The sequence below is a fragment of the Parambassis ranga genome, chromosome 4 (assembly GCF_900634625.1).
Source record: "Parambassis ranga chromosome 4, fParRan2.1, whole genome shotgun sequence".
In the NCBI taxonomy this organism is placed as follows: Eukaryota; Metazoa; Chordata; class Actinopteri; family Ambassidae; genus Parambassis; species Parambassis ranga.
Window position 1 is genome coordinate 25144064 of NC_041025.1, and position 18137 is coordinate 25162200.

An 18137-nucleotide genomic window follows, 5' to 3' on the forward strand; every position below is an offset into this window, starting at 1 on the left:
GGAGCTTCCGTAGGGTGAATTGTAACTGAAATGGGGCAGACTATGTGAAAATATTGGCAGAATTGCTGACAAGCCCTTGGATTTTCACGTTTTTAATAGTTTTTAATGTTTAATGGCGTACCTCTAAGATGTGGATAATATCGTCCCTTTTCATTGAGATGAAGGATGGTGGGGGAGCAGAGAAAGGTCTTCCAGAGAACTCTACAAGTCCCGGGACCATATTCACAAAGAATCTTAGAATCCCTTCTGATCTTAGCCTAAAAAATCTTAGTAAGGACTCCAAGCTCAAACATGACTTAAGAGTGACTCTGAGGAAGGAGCAGACGTTTGAAAAGATACTATACAAATAAAGACGGAATTGAACTGAGTTAATGTGGTAGGTTGTTGTTGGTAGTGTCTGGTTTTGTTTCCAAGTGAAAAAACACTCAAACCTCTGGTTGAAGGTGCTTCAACCAAAGTGTTCTGAGCACAAACACACACATACACACTGGGTGTGCTGATGTAAACAGTGTGGTCTCATCAGGGTAATTGGACCTGACAAGCTTGTCTGTTTAATCCTCCTTCTCGGTCACACCGACCAATCATAGCTGCTGATGTCATACTCTCCCCTCCCCCACTATGCCTGTTCAGCTTCTTTGTGGCAGCTTGGTTACCACGGCAGCAGCAGAGTGAGGACAGAGCTCGCATGAAGCGGCGCCGCTTTCCTCTGAAAGGAGACCACAACCTGCTGACCCCCGACACACATACACTGTGAGTAACACACACACAACCTGCACACCCTGACACACACACACATCGCAGTGTGCTACACGTGTGTGTTGATCTTATGGAAATGAATACATGTTGTCATTTTTCAGAATTTTTTGTGTCTTCAAGTTCATTCTTCATCACTCATGATGAGTTCACTGTCAGGCTACAAACTTTTTTAAACTTGTAAATCCTTCATGTTTCAAGTCTGTGTTCAAATCGATACATTTAGGACACCACACTCACAAGGCTTCAGTGTTAAAAGCACAAAGGTCCTATAACTGAGCCATTTTGTCTGATTTATACAGCAACTACTTTGTCTCTTAACAACTTGTTTTAGTGCTTCTACAGTGTACGTGCATTTTACTTATTGCTGCTAAGTGTGACATGGAGCTGTGTTTCTTGTTTGCTAAGCCAGGGAAGGAGGAGCAGGAAAGCAGTTAGGGTGCAAAACACTGAAAACAGTAAGATCAGTATGAGGCCTTAGCTCATATAGTTATTGATGTGCCATCAAGTTTTCCTCTTTTACTATTTTTACTACTACCAAAGACACACACATGCACTCATACACACAAACTTCCTTCAGGCAGGAGGTTACGGTCCATTCAGACCAGAACCTCATGCCACAAGAACAGCTTCTCCCCCTCTGCTGTTGGACTAGTACTGCTCTGTCACTTTATAATGTCACTTTGCTGCAGTCACTGTGCCATGCTCCATGATCCACCTGATGACTATTTGCACTGTTTACTTTCCTGCTTGCACTACTTAGCACACTGTACCAGCTCACAGATCTGTATGTGCTGTCTGTTACACTGAAGCCATATCAGGCTCTGTCGTGCTCTGTCTGTCCCCTAAGCCCAATGCATGCTTCATATTTTTGCTTGGTTTATGTTTTACGTACGCACTACTCCCTAAGGTACATTCCTAGTAATGTGAAACCTCTTCACTTACATGGCAATAAACACAAGTCTGATTCTGAAACGCACACAACCTGCTGAGAAACACACACTGAGTAAAACACATGCACACACACACACCGTGCTAACCCCTGACACACGTCTGGACTTTGATGCCCTCTTACTGTTGTCTTTCTGCAGGTCGGGGGTCAGACAGGAGCCGTCGGGGTGTGTGGCCCTGCTGTCAGGACATCCAAGTAATCCATGTGCAGCAGCCTCCAGGTCAACAAGGCAACACCAGGGAGCTTCTCCAAATCGTCGTCTGCGTTTTGAGGATGAGACAGAGATGGAAGCAGAAACTCGATACTTGGAGCGACTGAGGAGGCCTGGGGGGCCGCGAGGTACAGGAGTTCTCGTAGCTAAACCAGACTTACATATGTACATCAATGGCAGAAAAGGGGTGTGGCTGAAGGATGTGAGGCATGTTGTTGACATGCAACAGAACGGACGAATTGCGATGGTGGGAACTCATCAGAGTGATTCTCAGACATTGTTAGGAGGTGGAGTCGGCTTGGACCTGAACCTCCAGGTACACCCACCTGTAACTGACAGGGGAAGGAATCTGAGCAGGTACAGCCAGGTGCGGACTGAGCCCATTAGAGAGACCTACATTGGCACTGTCACACTGAGTGACACCAGCAGAGGAAATGGCAGGGTCAGACAGGTCTCTCACATGCAGGTGAGACGAAGCGCCAGTCATGAGGAACTACAGGGATCACAGGTTACCGTCTTGGGGACATCAGCTACTGACTTACCAATAAACCCCTACGCCCCTCACATGGCCACGCCCAGTCCAGCCTCCTTTTTAGGGCATCCTCTGTCACAGAATGACAGGCTCAGTGGCACTAAGGCAGAGCCAGATCTGAACCAGAACCAGAAGGAGAGTTGCCCCTGTGTGAAGGAGAGAGATGTGAAGAGCACAATGAAGAACTCATCCTCCTCTTCCTCCTCCTCATTATCAGGAAAGAGCTCAGAGACAACAGGTCAGTGCAGCGGACATATTCACTTATTTAAGCATGAGGTTTATCTGTATAAGTGTATTTCTTCCTGTGTTGTTTATTTATTATTATATATCTTCAAGCCAGAGTAAAATATTGTTAGCTCGTCTGTTCCTGAGTCAATGTTTAGGCCGTCCAGGTCATTGTGTCTTCAAGACATGCCCTTGTTATTGATCCATTTCCTCTGCTTTTATAGATCAATACAGCTGTATGTCAATGGAGTAATGACATGATAATATAGCTATAAATAGATAGAATTTCCCAGGAGAAGCATGTATGAGGTGAAGACAATTGGTCCAAACACAGAACCTCATGGAATTCCTGGTCTTACATGTGTTTCATGACACATGCCTGTAAACATCAGTATCTTAACTTCTGATTGGTTTACAGCTGAGAACCAAACCCCGGCCGCCTCCCACAGCAGTGACGGACAGCCCCACAGTGACAAAGCTCCGCCCGTGGAACAGTGAGTGTAAATTCAAACTAAACTGTGATGGTGTCATTGTGATAGACGAGGGAAACAAGTTTATTAGCGATACAATTTATTAACAATTAGTAAAAGTTTGGTGAGATCAGATACAGCAGGTCGTATTGATTTATTGATTTCAGCTTTATCATCTGACCAAATGTAACCTAGACTGTCTTCAGCTGATGGGTCCAGTGTAATATACTTGATCAGAGCATGTAATGGACTGGATGACTTTTCTACATTTGTTGATCCACCTTTTCTTTCTGGTTTTTGAGGGTTTCTGCAGTGATGTCAGCCTTTAGGTTTGTAAGGTCACGGGGGTCATAGAGTTGTGTCTGATGTTTCTACACAGTAAAAGTAAACCTGTGTGTTTCCCTTAGCTTCAGCAGCAGAGACGATTCCTCTCGCCTGTCTCTGCGTCATCTTTTCTCCACTGTTAGACTGAGCAGGGCTCGAACTGGCAGCCTCGACCGTTTCAGCACAAAGGCCTGCAATTCTGATTCTGACCTGGGTCCCTCTGGTAACAAGAAGTCCTCCAGCCTGCTGAAGAAATCTCCTTCAGTTCAGTCTCTAAGTATGGTGAGTACATTAGTTATATCTTGTCATCAGGTGAGATGTCATTCAGGTGCTGTTAAGAGTGAGTGTGTTTCCTGCCTGCAGGGGTCGCCCATCTTGCAGTTGAAGAAGTCGTCCTCAGTTCACAGTTTTGGGTCAGAACAGAAAAAGAGCAAAGACCGTTCTGCTGACTACAGACCTGCTGATCAGTAAAATGCCTGCTTCTGTTGGACTCCAATTAGCCACTCATGTCTATGACTGACAATCACATCTCCACTGCCTGTTTGTCTGTCAGGTTCTTGCAACGTTGCCTCAGTGTCAAGGACGTCAGTCATCCCTGTTCTGCCCGTGCTGTGGGTCGAGTTCTTCAGGTTTGTTCTGATGGAACAATTGTATTGGAGCTAAACCAACCAATGGGCCGAACATATGGATTCATCATTAGCCGAGGAAAAGGCCGACCTGACTCTGGTACTGACACCATTTGACCTCACCTATCCATTTTAACTGCCAATTCTGGTCCCAGTGTCCCTCTAAGTAGCAGGGCCTTCTCATCTCATGGAGTAAATCATCTGATCCACCACTGAGATACATATGAGACCAGTAGGTGGATATGACACAGAATTTCTCAGACTGTGGGGTTCATTCAGAACTGATGGTCCTGCTGTGATCCTAGTCACTGGTAGACACAGATCCACCACTGAAAGGTGTTCAGTGGCCAGAGACCAGAGATGGCAGAGTCCCTGAAACTGATCAGACAGCTGTTGTTGTTACTAATGACAGAGTCTTATCTGGAAGGATGTGCGTGACGCTGCTAATTAGAGGGACATACCAGAAGCTTGTGGTACCTGTATTGGTGTATATACCATTGATAATGTGGTACTGCTGGAGGGCTCTTTACACTAAATCATTATTTAGTGTCAAATACAGTTTGTAGTTTAGTGATGATCCTGACATGGCAGTACTAAGGTATTCAAGCAGTGCATGTATAGCCCTGTACCCTAACAGTACAATATGTGTTGTAGGAGTGTACGTGGAGGACATGGGGGATAGCAACACTGCAAAGCTGTACGCTGGCCTGCTGGCAGTTGGAGACGAAATCCTAGAAGTAAATGGGGAGAAGGTGGCAAGTCTCAGTCTAGACCAGGTGACTTACCTGCTGGCCCAGAATCCATCTACAGCTGTCCGGGTCCTCCGACACAGGAAGACATCTTCACGGTGAAAACAACAGGCCTGTCTGTAAACAAAACAGGTGCCATGTCCACGACACACACTATTGAACTGTCTGAACTGGGCGTAAACTTTGACAGTATTTCTTTAGAAAACAATGCAGTATTTCTGTCTGTACCGTTCATGTGTTTCATATCTTTATGGTTTTGGACAAACTCAAGGAACTGTGATGATATTTTGTCCTAATGTTTCTAAACAAAGAAAACAATCAATTCCGAACAACTCTAACATGAAAAAAAACGACCTAGATGAATGAGAACTTCGTCAGAACTTCTTCTTCTTCTTGGGCAGCAGTGGCTCAGTGGCAGAGCAGGGTTGTCCAATAACCACTGGTTGGTGGTTCGATCCCAACTCCTCCCTAGTCACTGTTGTGTGTCCTTGGACAAGGCACTCTACCCGCATAGCCTATGGCGCTCTTTGCTGGGCTGCCTTAAGCAATTTCCCCATTGTGGTTTCTTAATTTAATTAAAGAACGCATTGCCAAAAAAACAAACAAACATCAATTTCATTGGTAAACAGGAATTCAGCTGATAAACATCTGTTAAAAAAGACCACTCTGCTTTTTCCAGTTTATTGAAATAAAACCTAACTGCACACACAGTAACTCAATAATAATGAAGACATTGAAACTCCTCATCGATAACAGTTTAACAGAGTCACCTGATCAGTAACAATTCAACCCTTATTTCGTCTCATACTCTGTTCTGTGTAATTGCTTTGTGGATTTATTTATAATACTGGTGAAATAATGGATGTGATGGCTCTGTGAGGCTGATGATTGCAAACACAGTGACCATTTCGGATGTAAACAGGTACATTGATGACCACAGTAAGATGAAATGTCATCTCATCTCCTGAGTGGGAAGTGTAGTGACAGTCCTCGGAGAACCATAACTTTAGATCTGCTTGACTCTGACCATCACTATGGACAGGACAACACAACCCAAACGGGTTATAAGGAACAGAGGAGTCCATGTCTTTGGACCTTGCTGGGCCAGACATCAGACAGCTGGACGTCCTGGTTCAATACAACTCTAGAAGGTTTTGTAAGTACACTGCACTCTTTAATTATAACTTGAAATGTTGTGTTATCTACAGAACACGGGTATGCTGTCAAATCTCCGTGAGTACCATAAGTCTCATGAATTATCTGCAGATCCTGTTTGAATTGTTAGGAAACAAATTGTCTAACACTGGAGAAGTTTTCAGTCAATAAACAAAAACAAGCTCAAAAACAAACTCAAAACATCAATGCAAACAGGAAGTTTTAGTGTTTCTATGGGGTTTCAAATAAGTGTTCACAACCAATTCAACCATTGAAATGTGAGCTAACAAGAAGTTGCTACAAAGGAATTAAAATGGAGTGAGCCAATAAAATAAATTAAAAATAAAAATGTTTGAACCCTGACCTCAGGAAGAGCCCAGCAGACTCCAGTAGATTCAGGGAGAACAGCTGGTTGAGGATTCTGTAGTGGAACATGAGAGGTCACAGACCAGAGGACAAGGAGTCCATTGGAGCACAGTCCAGTAGAGTTCAGGAGGGTGCAGTAGAGTCCAATACATTGCAGCACAGTTTAGCAGAGCCCAGTAAAGTAGATTCTAGTAGACACATGATTAAGACCAGTTTTGTGCCGGAATCAGTCAGAGGATGAAGAAGAGCAGGATGACGACGAAGATAATGGCAAGCAACACGCCGATAGCACACCACTGCCGGCGATCTGCAGAGACAAACAGTGTAGGTGATGCTTCGGTTCCTGCTAAAAGTGAGGCCTAATATCATAGTTATGCTGCCATAGGCCTACACCGCCGCCACCATCCCTACTCCCTCACCTCCAACCCTCTTCTTCTCTCTTCGGCTCTTCTTTTTTTAGTGGAATTGAAAGTATTTCTAGTCTATTTCAGGCCAGCCAGATCTGCATGCTGACCAACTCGAGTGTTTACTGTATATGCCTGCCTATGTTGTTCATCTCTGTAGTACTAGTATACTTAACAACCAGCAGTAATATGAAGTTTTTCAGCCTTATAACAACAATAGCCTGCCATGTATGATTGCTGTATCTTTGCCTTTAAGTGTTTGCTCGGAGGTCAGACTTCTGTGAAGCACATAGACAATCTAATAGTAAAATAGCCTGCACAAATCAAATTGAACTAAACTGAACCTTCAACCAATTGAAACTCACAGACCTCAGTCTTTGATGGATCTGTGCGGCACTCTCTCTGATAGCTAAACACTCATTTTTACAGCCTTATTTGTACTGCAACAGAAAGAGGTGATGGTTGTGGGGTGTTGGTTGCTGCTCAGATTACCACTGGTCATGTGGGACACTTTGGCCAGTTTCTTCATGACGTTGTCTAGTCTGGACTGAGTGTTATCCATCTCATGACTGAAGTCATCCAACATCCTGTGGGAAACAGCAAAGAGCACATCACACACAGGAGGACACGCACTGTGACCTACAGGCTGAATAATCTGTCATCAATCATCAGCTGGCCTGCAGCATCGTTCTTACACGGCCTGCTCGTCCAGCTCCATGCCGATCCTCTCTGACATGTTCTTCAGAACCCCTATTGTTCCTGACACAAGCTCCAGCTGTTCATCCTGCTGCTCTACAATCAGCTGACAGGGAAACAGACAGTCAGTTGGTCCACCAATTAGAAACATGTGTGGTTCCAGGTATTACTGTACCTGCTGCTGAGTCTGCTGCTCTCCGATGAACTGAGAGTTGGCATTCTGCAGCTGGCGGTCCAATCGGCTGTATTTATCAGGACCTGGCTGCCAAATGGGACTTTGACCAGCATGCTCACCGATTGTAGCCTGGACACCATGACATGAAGTTTACATTAGCACCAACTGCCAGATCCTTTACAGACCCCAGTGGAACCCCATGTTCTGACCACCCCCCCCCCCCCATGAATCTGTTTATTGTTTCTGTCCTTACATTTAATACATTTAACAGAAACCTTTGAACCACTTTGTTAAGAAGTGTTGGTCTGTGGCATCTTTTTTCTAAAGGTGGTGGTGGAAATACACTCGATGGTTGTGGGTCCCTTTGAGTATCTACCTGTTTGTTGTTTCTCTCAGAGGAAGCAGTAAATGGACTCGACATCTGTTCCTTCATTTCCTACAAACGAGACAAAATCAGCCAATCAGATGAGTTCTTCCAATACCTCAACACACTTGATGATGTACATGAATAATCTGGGAACACTGTGTTTACTCTCTTTACATCTTCAGCACAGGATCTGTAGGCCACAACTCATCACAGGTGTGTGCACAGCTCACACTGTAAATACAGTTTACCTTCACTGTCTGCCTGGTACTGGTGATGAAGGCTTTCCTCTTAGACAGCTCAGCAGCATCCAGGTTGAACTTCTTTGGGTTTGACTCAACGATACGTTCACTGACCATTAAGGAACACATTAATGTACCAAGAGCAATGTCTCAAACATATTTTAGAAAACCTGTGGCCTTTAGGTTTAAGGATATTGATGGTCTCATCGAGATCCTCCAGGTCCCACTCAATGGAGCGCAGGCTGTTCCTCAGCTCATTGGTTGTCCAGTCAATTTCTTCTTTGGAGGCCCCATCCCCCTGCTGTAGCAGCTCGCTCCACCTGTGATGTAGGCTTTGAGCTGCATTCACTGCCTTCTGCACCTCTCTGTAAATCACACATTTATTACAGTTATTAGTAAGATATTAGTAAGAATCATTTTGACACTCGTCGGAGATATTTAAACAGACACTTCGTTAAAAACAAGCTGTTTAGAACTCCTCATAAATAAACTGTAAAGATTTATATGAGGCCGAGCTGTTTCTGCAGGGTCACATCCAGATCCATCCACCCATCTTCGGAACCCGCTTTGTCCTGTAGTTTCAGACACAACTATGAAACAGCCGGTGCCTTGTAAATGTACATTCACATAAAACACTCATATCGGAACATTTCATTTCACTGAGGACTTAATCACAGTGAAGGGTCAGTGGGTCACAGTGTTCTGATAATACACCGAGTGGACCTCCTGTTAGCATAGACAAGCTGTGTTAACATGCCTGTGATCATACTGGCGGCTAGTGTTACCAAAGCCGTTCTGGTCGGTTCATTTAACATTAAGTGATTCTTGTCTTCGTGGCTCTTGCGCCGTTCTCCGCATGCTAACGCTAGCTGTTAGCTCCTTAGTTACGCTAGCTTTCAGTTAGCATAAGGTTCGTAAGCACAGTGCTACTTTTCTGACCCTTTGACGACGAAGAAGGGGTCTTCCATGGACATGATTGTGGTTCCACTTCATTCCATCAGTCACACCGTGGGCTCCAAAACCGTGACGCCAAACTCAGTGAATTCAGTTTGTGTGTTTGGATCGGCGCGTCTTCATCTGAGCCGCTGCCAACACCTCTTTGTTTACATGCAACACAGCTTCCGCAGTGGAAACTTCTCCCTCTTCTTCTGTGGTTTGAGACCAGACGCTTTCATCTCTGGCTCTGCTGTGGTTGACTCGAGAGCTTTTAACAGCGTTGCTACCACCTAGTGGAATGAAGTGTGCACAAAGCCTTTAAAATGCGAGTCACTGAGCAGCGTGTCATCGATTATCGAAGATGATCAGACAAGACTTTATTAATCCAGAAGGAAATCCTGCCACAGGGTATCAAGTTACATTAAATGCAGTTAAGTACAGACTACAGGAGTTTAAGTGTCACTACAATCCATCAGAGTGCAGTCTGCAGTATGAGCACAATATACGGAGCATGGATCCAGATACAGACCAGGAGGTTAACAGCTCACTGTAGAACGGTTCAGAGTATTTAGTGTGTTGTTTCCTACTACTGTTGATTTTGTGTTAGATTCGCCTACAGTTTGTAAACAATGAAGCGCTTTAGTTTTTACTGTCACAGGTTGTAATCATGTGTATCTGCAGTTCGTCCGGCAGGGGGCAGCAGTCACGTCCTTCTATTCTACATTAAAAGACGAAGAAGAACGGGCGGTCTCTGCTCGCGATATGTGATTCTGCGCAAGTTCTTTTTCTTTGTGTGCAGCGACTAACCTGCCTCTTATACGGCGTGTTAGCTTGGTGTTAGCAGGCCGTTCTTCTGCAGACCCATACACGTAGGAATTTACGTTTCGCTACTTATACAGGTAAGAACCACGACGTGTGTTCGGAGCCGGGCTTCTGTGTGTTCGCTTCGAACGACGCGCCAGCCGGCTTAGCTGCTTAGCAGACACGCAGCTAACACGCGGCTAATGCTAGCAGGCGTTAGCAGTTTAGGTCTGTTTATTTGTTTCAGTCTCTGATGACAGAACTTTCTCACTGGTCCCGGAGCGGCTGGACGTGAGTTTGGTCTCGGTGTGTTCGGTTTAGGCCTCAGACCTGCTCCAGTCAGTGAAATGTTGGTGTTCACGGGCTGAGGCTGTGAAAAGGAAACGGAACCGTAAATCACTTGATTCTTTCTGGGCTGTTTCTGCGTGCAGCCTTCAGTCTTCAGACGACGTCAGCTCATCACCTGCATTAATAATCGCAGAGTCCAGTGTTTAATGTGACCAGCTCTATGACCCCACACGTGTTTGATCAGTCAGATCTGAACGAGATCACAGCCACAGCTCCTCCGTCTTTGTAACGGTTAACTGTTGAATCTGCTCAATAACAGGAAGCCTGGTTCTTCTGGACGCGGTGAAACATCAGAGCTCTTCATGGCGCTAAGACGAGGACACATCCGGTACCTGAAGGTAAGCAGCCTGTCGGTTACATTCGGTATTGATTACTTGTAGTAGTTTCAATCACTAGTGACACCAAGCTGCTGGACGTTATCTACAGTCACTGCATCAGTCACAGTCAGTGCTGTGGGAGCAGAGAGTTCACAGTCACAGTCTGTTTGTTGCCACTTCACCATCAGAATTGTTAGAATGTTTGTACACATGGCTCTAGGTTTCTGTACAGTTGCATGTATTTGTTAGTGTTGCAGCGTAGTAGACCTGAAATACCACGGACCCTCAGCAGACTCAGTGAAAGTTTCTTTGATACATTTCCACAAACGAGGACACTGAAGCTGTTTAATGTTTGTGTTTCAGGTGTGTGAAGTTCAGAGTGATGTCAGAGACGGGCAGCTCACTTCCAAAGGAAGTGCTGGAAAGGTGAATACAGCTGGGTCCTTCTTTTCTAAAATGGTTCTTTAACTGTAGTTAAAACGGAACAGTTAAATGTTAATCATGGTAATCCTCCTTTTGAATCTGATGCAGCATCTTCAGTCGGAAGTTTTGGTGGTATGTAACTCTTTTAGATCAGAGACCCTCCTTCCTGTCTCCAGATTAATTACCGTCTTTAGCCTAAAATCTTTCAAAAATCGGCCGCCTTATGTATGGGTTGAGTACCTGACACAGGGATGTAATCTGTACGTACGGGACCAGCGCGGTATCGATACGCAGCACGGGGCATGAAAAGTCGGCTTTCGCTGTTGTTCTCGGTTGCCATGGTAATGGACAGAAACGCCCGCCTACCGCCAGGAGGAAGACGCTGCCAAAAGAACAGTTTCCAGCAGGAGTCATCGTGAAGGCCGATCTAAGGGGCTGGATGGACGAGGAGGAAACGAGTGGCTCAGGGAGGTGTATGAAAAGAGACCGGAGGGTTTTTTCACGCATCACCCTCGCTGCTGATCTGCGACTCCATGCACCGGTGTAAAAAACCAGGTGAAGCAGATGAATTCGGAGCTTGCCACGTTCCCGGGAGGGTTAATAAAAGAACTCCAACTGCTGGACATCGGCGTAAACAGGACGTTCAAAGTAAAGTTGTGAGCGATGTGGGAGCGATGGATGGCAGACGGCGAGCACTGCTTAAAGGCTGTTCCATACTCCACGAGAACAGAGAACTTGAGAGAAAACTGACGTCATTTTGTGGGCGTAACATCGGCAGGGGGGAGGGAGTTCTCTGTTCTCGTGGAGTATGGAACAGCCTTTACTGTGAGGCAGCGCCGGGCGAGTTACAGCCAGCCGGCAACGACAATGACTGACGGTGATGAGAGGGAAGCTGACATGTTTGAACTCGCACCGTTGTTTACTGTTCATTGTTATAATAAAGCTTCCGTTACCCTTTTTGGGTAGAATGTATGTTTTAGCGTAGCAAGCTTTAGTGCAGCAGTGGCGCAGTGGTATAGCAGGGTTGTCCAATAACCGGAAGGTTCGATCCCAACTCCTCCCTAGTCACTGTTGTGTGTTCTTGGGCAAGACACTTCACCCTAGCCTGTGGCGCGCCTTGCTAGTCATTGTATGACACTGCTTGGCAGCAGCCTTAAAGAATTTCCCTCTGGGATTACTAAAGTTTCGCAAAAACACGCTACATTTGTCTCTGATACAGAAACGGGACGAACAGCACCTCGGACCAGAGTTGGCACCGGAGCTCAGTTGCTGCATCAAATTCAAAACGATAAATTTCTGAAATGTTGCTAGTTCTGTTGAATCATTTTTCATCAAGTTTTTGTTTGCATTGAATGCACTGAGCTGCTGTTTAGATGACAAATATTTGATTATGTATTACTGTTATGTAACCATACTTTAGAATTATGTATTTTTGGGAGTATAACGGTTGTTTATGATGCAATACAGTTCTAATGCTGTAATCACCACAGGAGATGTATGATAACGGGTACGGGGAGCAGATGATGGAGGACGACGATGCCCGCACCAATCTGATCGTCAACTATCTGCCGCAGAGCATGAGTCAGGACGAACTGCGCAGCCTGTTCAGCAGCGTCGGCGAAGTTGAGTCCGCCAAACTCATCCGGGACAAAGTGGCAGGTAATTCCTGCGTTATGAGTAGTGCACATCTGTAATTCTTCAATACTGTAATACCACAGCAGTGCAGATCAGTACTCGTGCTACAGACCAACACCTTACAGAGCTACGTGCTCCCACTGCGGTCTGAGTGTTGGTATCAGTAGTGCTGCACTAGGTGACCAGAGGTAAACGCTGTAGGTGGACGTGTATTGTATTTGTTTTTTAATGCTAATGCTTAGTACAGATGCCACAGTACTTCTAGTTAAATGAATTGCTGTCTGATGCTGCAGTGCTGTTACAGCTAGTTTCATTCACTTTGTAGTAATTGGTTGGTTGCAGCACGTAGTCAGTCTAGTTGCACTGTATGCAGGTTCACTTCCCTGTGCTTTGTTTCTATTAAGCAGCTTTTTTGTTGGTTTTCACTGATGATCAGTGGATTTTTGTTTTTTTTCTCTGTTTTTAAATCACTGTTCATTTTTTCAGACAAAGTGATATTCGAGTCTTTGCTGTTGATGTGTTTGTTTTTTTTACACCAGGTTTTATGCCAACAGTTCTGAACAGGTATTTGATGGTGATTGGTGATACAGGGCTGGGTGACACATGTGACCTAACAGTAACAATATATAATGTAATATAATAATGCTTTAGTCTATAGAATTCACCCAACCTTCATGTGTTTTTTTTTTCATTTTCTGTGTACAACTGTTTAACGTGGTTTTTCACCTGTTTTTATTTATTTTTTTCAGGTTCTGAAAATGTTTGTAAAATATTGATTCAAATGTCTTTGTTCTGAACAAGTCCAGAAAATGTCAGGGGTTGAAGGTGAAAGCATTCCAACGTGTTCGTGTCCAGGGTGAGCCCAGACCCCAGCTAAATTGTATTAGCGGATTTCTTTTACATCAGCGTATTAATTTATCGGTAAAATAAAAAGATTTCATGCTTTTTTCCAGGTCCTTGCTGGCCTGAACTTCCAGCTGCTAGCACGGTGTTTTTTTCCTGTATGTTGTCATTCTTGGTCCATGTATTTTCATCTGGATTGGTCTGTGTGTGTGTAGGATTACTCCTTGTTATACTTTGAATTTTCTGGGTTTGTTCAGAAGGACGGTTGTTTCGCACCACTGTATGAACTCCGTGCTGATGATCATCTGTACTAAGTTTGAACTGTTTTTGTCCAGATTGTGTGGTGCTGTACCACAGACAGTTTTGTTATTTTATTTTGTTGTTTTCCTTTGTGTTTCTCTAGGCCACAGTTTAGGTTACGGCTTTGTTAACTTTGTTAACCATAGTGATGCAGAGAGGGCTATCAGTACCCTCAATGGCCTGAGGCTACAGTCTAAAACTATCAAGGTAATGTGCCACAGGTGCTCTTTGATTTTCCTGTCTCAACTGATAGATGTGTTATGTTCCCTGGACAGTAGAGGGCGCTGTCACCTGCAAACTGTCTAATGGATGAAGGTATTTTTTTTAAACTCTGCTGTTGTTTTTTTTCTAACTTGGTAAATTTATTGTTTATTTTTTATTTTTAACGACACATGTTGACACTGAATCTGTGATTTTCTTCAGTTCAGTGAGACCAAGTGCCAAAAGTTTTTTTTCTTTAATAAAGTAATGCTTTTATTTTGCTAAATGACTTATGATCTGAGCCCATTTGGATGCTTTTGTGTTTTTGTTTTGTTTTGTTTGGGGCAGTCTGAACAACTGATGTTTTTTTTTATCTTGAATATTTAAGCATATTGAAGTAATATGGATTTTTTTAACACTTGATGTAACTTGTACATTTTGTTCTGTTCAGTGTTAAATGTTTTTTTTTATTGTTCCTAGTTCTGCTGATGATAAGCTAAAAAAACTTCCCGTCTCCTCCTGCCAGGTTTCGTTTGCACGCCCGAGTTCGGACTTAATCAAAGATGCAAATTTGTACATCAGTGGTTTGCCCAGGACGATGAGTCAGCAGGACCTGGAAGACATGTTTGCTCACTATGGACACATCATCAATTCCAGAGTGCTGGTTGACCAGGCCTCCGGTAATGCAAATGTCCCATGAGCACTCAAGCCATGTAACCATTCAAGTCCCTTCTAACGGTTCTGTTCTATTGGTAAGGTCTGTCTCGGGGCGTGGCCTTTATTCGCTTTGACAAGAGGGCTGAGGCTGATGATGCTGTCAAACACCTGAATGGGCACACACCTCCTGGCAGCTCTGAACCAATCACAGTCAAGTTTGCTGCCAACCCAAATCAGACCAGGAACTCCCAGGTGATGTCACAGATGTACCATGGCCAGTCGCGGCGTTTTGGAGGCCCTGTCCATCACCAGGCGCAGAGGTTCAGGTACAAAGTGATTCAACCGCTGATGAAAGAACAAGCAGCAGATTATAGTAAACTGTGTTTCTCTTAAATTGCAAAGCTTAAAAAAGCCACAAGTTTACCATTGTGAGGGTGATGTATAACAATGCTGATGTACTCAGCCTCAGTGCTCTAATACAATTGTCGATTTCACTTGTTTGGTTCCAGATTTTCTCCCATGAGTGTGGATCACATGGGTGGAGGTGGTGGTAGTGGTGGTGGTGTCTCAGGGAACCCGTCCTCTGGTTGGTGCATCTTCATCTATAATCTGGGTCAAGATGCAGATGAGTCCCTACTGTGGCAGATGTTTGGACCATTTGGTGCTGTAGTCAATGTCAAAGTAATCAGAGATTTTAACACCAACAAGTGCAAAGGATTTGGCTTTGTTACCATGACCAACTACGAGGAGGCTGCCATGGCAATTCACAGCCTGAATGGGTATCGGATGGGGGACAAAGTCCTGCAGGTGTCTTTCAAGACCAGCAAAGGACACAAGTAAATAAACAGAGGGGTGTAAACAATTTATATTTTTTTCTTTTGGATTTTCTCCTACCCCCAGCATGCCCAGTGTCTATGACATCACTGTAAGCAGTTGGTTTGTTTTCCTGTGAATGTGTGGAGCTGTCACATCAGTTGTGGATTTAGCCGAAGGTTTGATTTACTTTCTGGGGAAAAAAATCACTGTAACAAATGGTAAATTGTCTTTTTAAGTGTCTGATGAGACACTTTTTTAATATTAAAGTGGTCATTTTGTATTTTACTTTGTAGATGTACATGTTTCTTTATCTTCAGATGTGGATGTCTGTTTAAATGATTATACACATCTTTCATACAGATACAGAAAGTGAGAAATATAAGGAACATCATCACGGCTTCAGATATGAGCGACTGGCATGTAATGACCATCTTTATTTAAGTTTTGTACTACAGCTTTATTGTGACTGTTGATTGGAAAATAAATTAGTTAGAAGCCCAAATGGTTTGACGTTGTCTGTGATGTCTCACTGTAAAAGGTTAAGGGTACATCCACAGAGACGATATTGTTTTCGTTTCATTAAATCTCTTTGTCCACACATCTTCTGATCCTCCCTCTCTGTCCTCGGGCTTCTCTCTGGCCACCTCCATATTGGAAAAGAGAGCCTTTTTCCTACATTTTAACAAATTGTCTGTGCTAATCCCTTATCCACCACTGTTTACCCACGGGGCCTTCACTATATACTTAGGCTACACTCTCCCACAATCAGTATTCTGTCTAACCCATAGGAGGAACCACCATCCTCAGGCTACATTCTGAACACCTCTATTTCTCTCTCCACAGTTTTTATCCTATGTCTTCGTAATCCTCTTATGTATTTAAAATATGAGAGGATATTCACTAATCTTAAAAAAGTAACCTCTGGCGAAAGAAAAAGTTTGATCCTATCTTAAGATCTCTACCAAAAGTGACATTCATATTCTTAACTTATCCAAAAAACACATACAGTCATGAAAAAACCCAGAAACAGAAAAATAACTTCTTTTTTTTAAAAAAATGTATTTATTTATTTTTTAAATTAACTTATTTTTTTCATTGATGGATCATAACCCGGCTCTAAGTAGATAAAACGCAAAAAGAATTAACGGGAGCAAGAGACAATTGTTAGTAGGAAACTCATTTTTATTTCTTTTACATGGAAAGAGGCTTTTCAGCAGCTCGGCAGAATTTGAGCAAAAACCTGGCTTTCATGTCATGTTTGTCTCAACACAACCTAGCAGTGAGTAGCCTCACCATAGTTGTTGATCACTTTAAACATTCATTTAGGCATGCTTGATACAAGTGTTTTCAAGAGGCTGGATAGAAACATTGCTCCATGTGGTAAACAAAAGAAAGTGCCCACCTACAGCCCACCTCTGTACCCAGAAATTCCATTCTAATCCCTAAACCTTCCATATTCTCCATATTTATCACTAATCCATAAGGGTCAGACACTGACCTCCTCACCCAGGGTTCCTCTTACTCTCCTCATGCCACCCACAGCTGACCTCTGTAGCCAAAAACACCATTCTGATCCCTAATCCTTCCATATTCCACATATTTATCACTAATCCACAGTACCCTAACCACGTTCAAAAAGGAGATATTAATCTCTAATGGGCCCATGAATTGCATATTTCTCCCTAACTGTGTTCACAAAGGAGATATTCATCTCTAATCTGTCCAGAAATTGTATTTTTCTCCCTAGTTTCTGCCACATTATAGACTAAAATCACCCGCACCCCCAATCCAAGATGGCGGCCAAGACAGATCTGTGTTCAGTGTCAGTACCTGAGGTCTGAGTTTTTGTGTTTTCTGTGTGAGATTTTCTTACGTTTGAGTTTTTATGGGTGGTACATGGGTGGTCTGCAATATTGACAGGCTCTCTGCAGAGGGGTTTCTCTGGTGGATACATGGTCATCGGATGACATTGGATTATCTCTGGCTTCGGCCTACCTACAATTCACCTGTTGGAGTAGTAATAGAAGACAGCTAGCATCGTTAGCTTCCACCTTCCATCTATTTCCTCCTGCCTCCGCCTGCTTGTGGGCCTTCAGGCAGAGGCCTGCTTGCTAGCCTCTTGTTAGCCTTCAATCATTGGTAGAGAAGATTGAAGCAAGGCGTCTGGACTTGTAGAGTTTTCTTGAAGACATTCAATCATTGGCCTGCCTGCTAGCCTTTGGCCTTCACCCTTGTTTGTTTGCTAGCCTCCAGACTCTCCAGCAATGAGCCTGCCTGCTAATCTCCAACCAGTGGCTTGCCTGTTACTCTCCAGGAATTAGCCTGCCTGCTTCTTTCTTCAGTATTGGGACTACCTGCTACATTCTACATACAGTAGTCTGAAACTTGGCTAAATCAATCTGTGCATAATAAAGATATTTACATCTCTGGCTATAATGTTTTCGTACTGATCACCATAGAAAAGGTGGTGGAGTAGCCATATATGTTAAGCGGAACCTTGATACAAAATGAGTGCTTGAGACTGTAGGTAAAGAGCTTGAACATTTAGCAACAGAGATTAGATTAACCAAAAACCACCACATTATTTTAGTGGGATGTTACAGACCTCTGTCTGCG

At 43.8% G+C, this 18137-nt stretch overlaps 3 protein-coding genes across 4 annotated transcripts; 2 read left to right on the forward strand and 1 right to left on the reverse strand.

Moving 5' to 3' along the window:
* Positions 1-518: 518 nt before the first annotated feature.
* LOC114434978 (uncharacterized protein KIAA1614-like) lies at positions 519-5521 on the forward strand. Its single transcript, XM_028404462.1, has 7 exons — positions 519-750; positions 1845-2686; positions 3092-3167; positions 3551-3749; positions 3831-3934; positions 4021-4193; positions 4748-5521. Exons 1-7 carry the CDS (start codon positions 686-688, stop codon positions 4942-4944), a joined length of 1656 nt encoding a protein of 551 aa, XP_028260263.1. The 5' UTR covers positions 519-685; the 3' UTR covers positions 4945-5521.
* On the reverse strand, positions 5510-9396 carry stx6 (syntaxin 6). The gene is made up of 8 exons (XM_028404463.1): positions 9184-9396; positions 8440-8609; positions 8254-8348; positions 8015-8074; positions 7639-7767; positions 7463-7569; positions 7260-7354; positions 5510-6670 (listed from the first exon to the last, which is right to left on the reverse strand). The coding sequence occupies exons 1-8, from the start codon at positions 9216-9218 to the stop codon at positions 6594-6596; spliced, it is 768 nt and encodes a 255-aa protein (XP_028260264.1). The 5' UTR covers positions 9219-9396; the 3' UTR covers positions 5510-6593.
* Positions 9397-9909: 513 nt separating this feature from the next.
* LOC114434766 (ELAV-like protein 1) lies at positions 9910-16023 on the forward strand. Of its 2 annotated transcripts, XM_028404151.1 has the most exons (8): positions 9910-10079; positions 10589-10667; positions 11010-11072; positions 12560-12728; positions 13951-14054; positions 14575-14728; positions 14806-15031; positions 15215-16023. In XM_028404151.1, the coding sequence occupies exons 2-8, from the start codon at positions 10632-10634 to the stop codon at positions 15543-15545; spliced, it is 1083 nt and encodes a 360-aa protein (XP_028259952.1). In that variant the 5' UTR covers positions 9910-10079; positions 10589-10631; the 3' UTR covers positions 15546-16023. The 2 variants fall into 2 exon arrangements, with proteins under 2 accessions (XP_028259952.1, XP_028259953.1); XM_028404152.1 differs by lacking the exons at positions 9910-10079; positions 10589-10667; positions 11010-11072; positions 13951-14054 and having other exon boundaries at positions 12592-12728.
* Positions 16024-18137: the final 2114 nt, after the last annotated feature.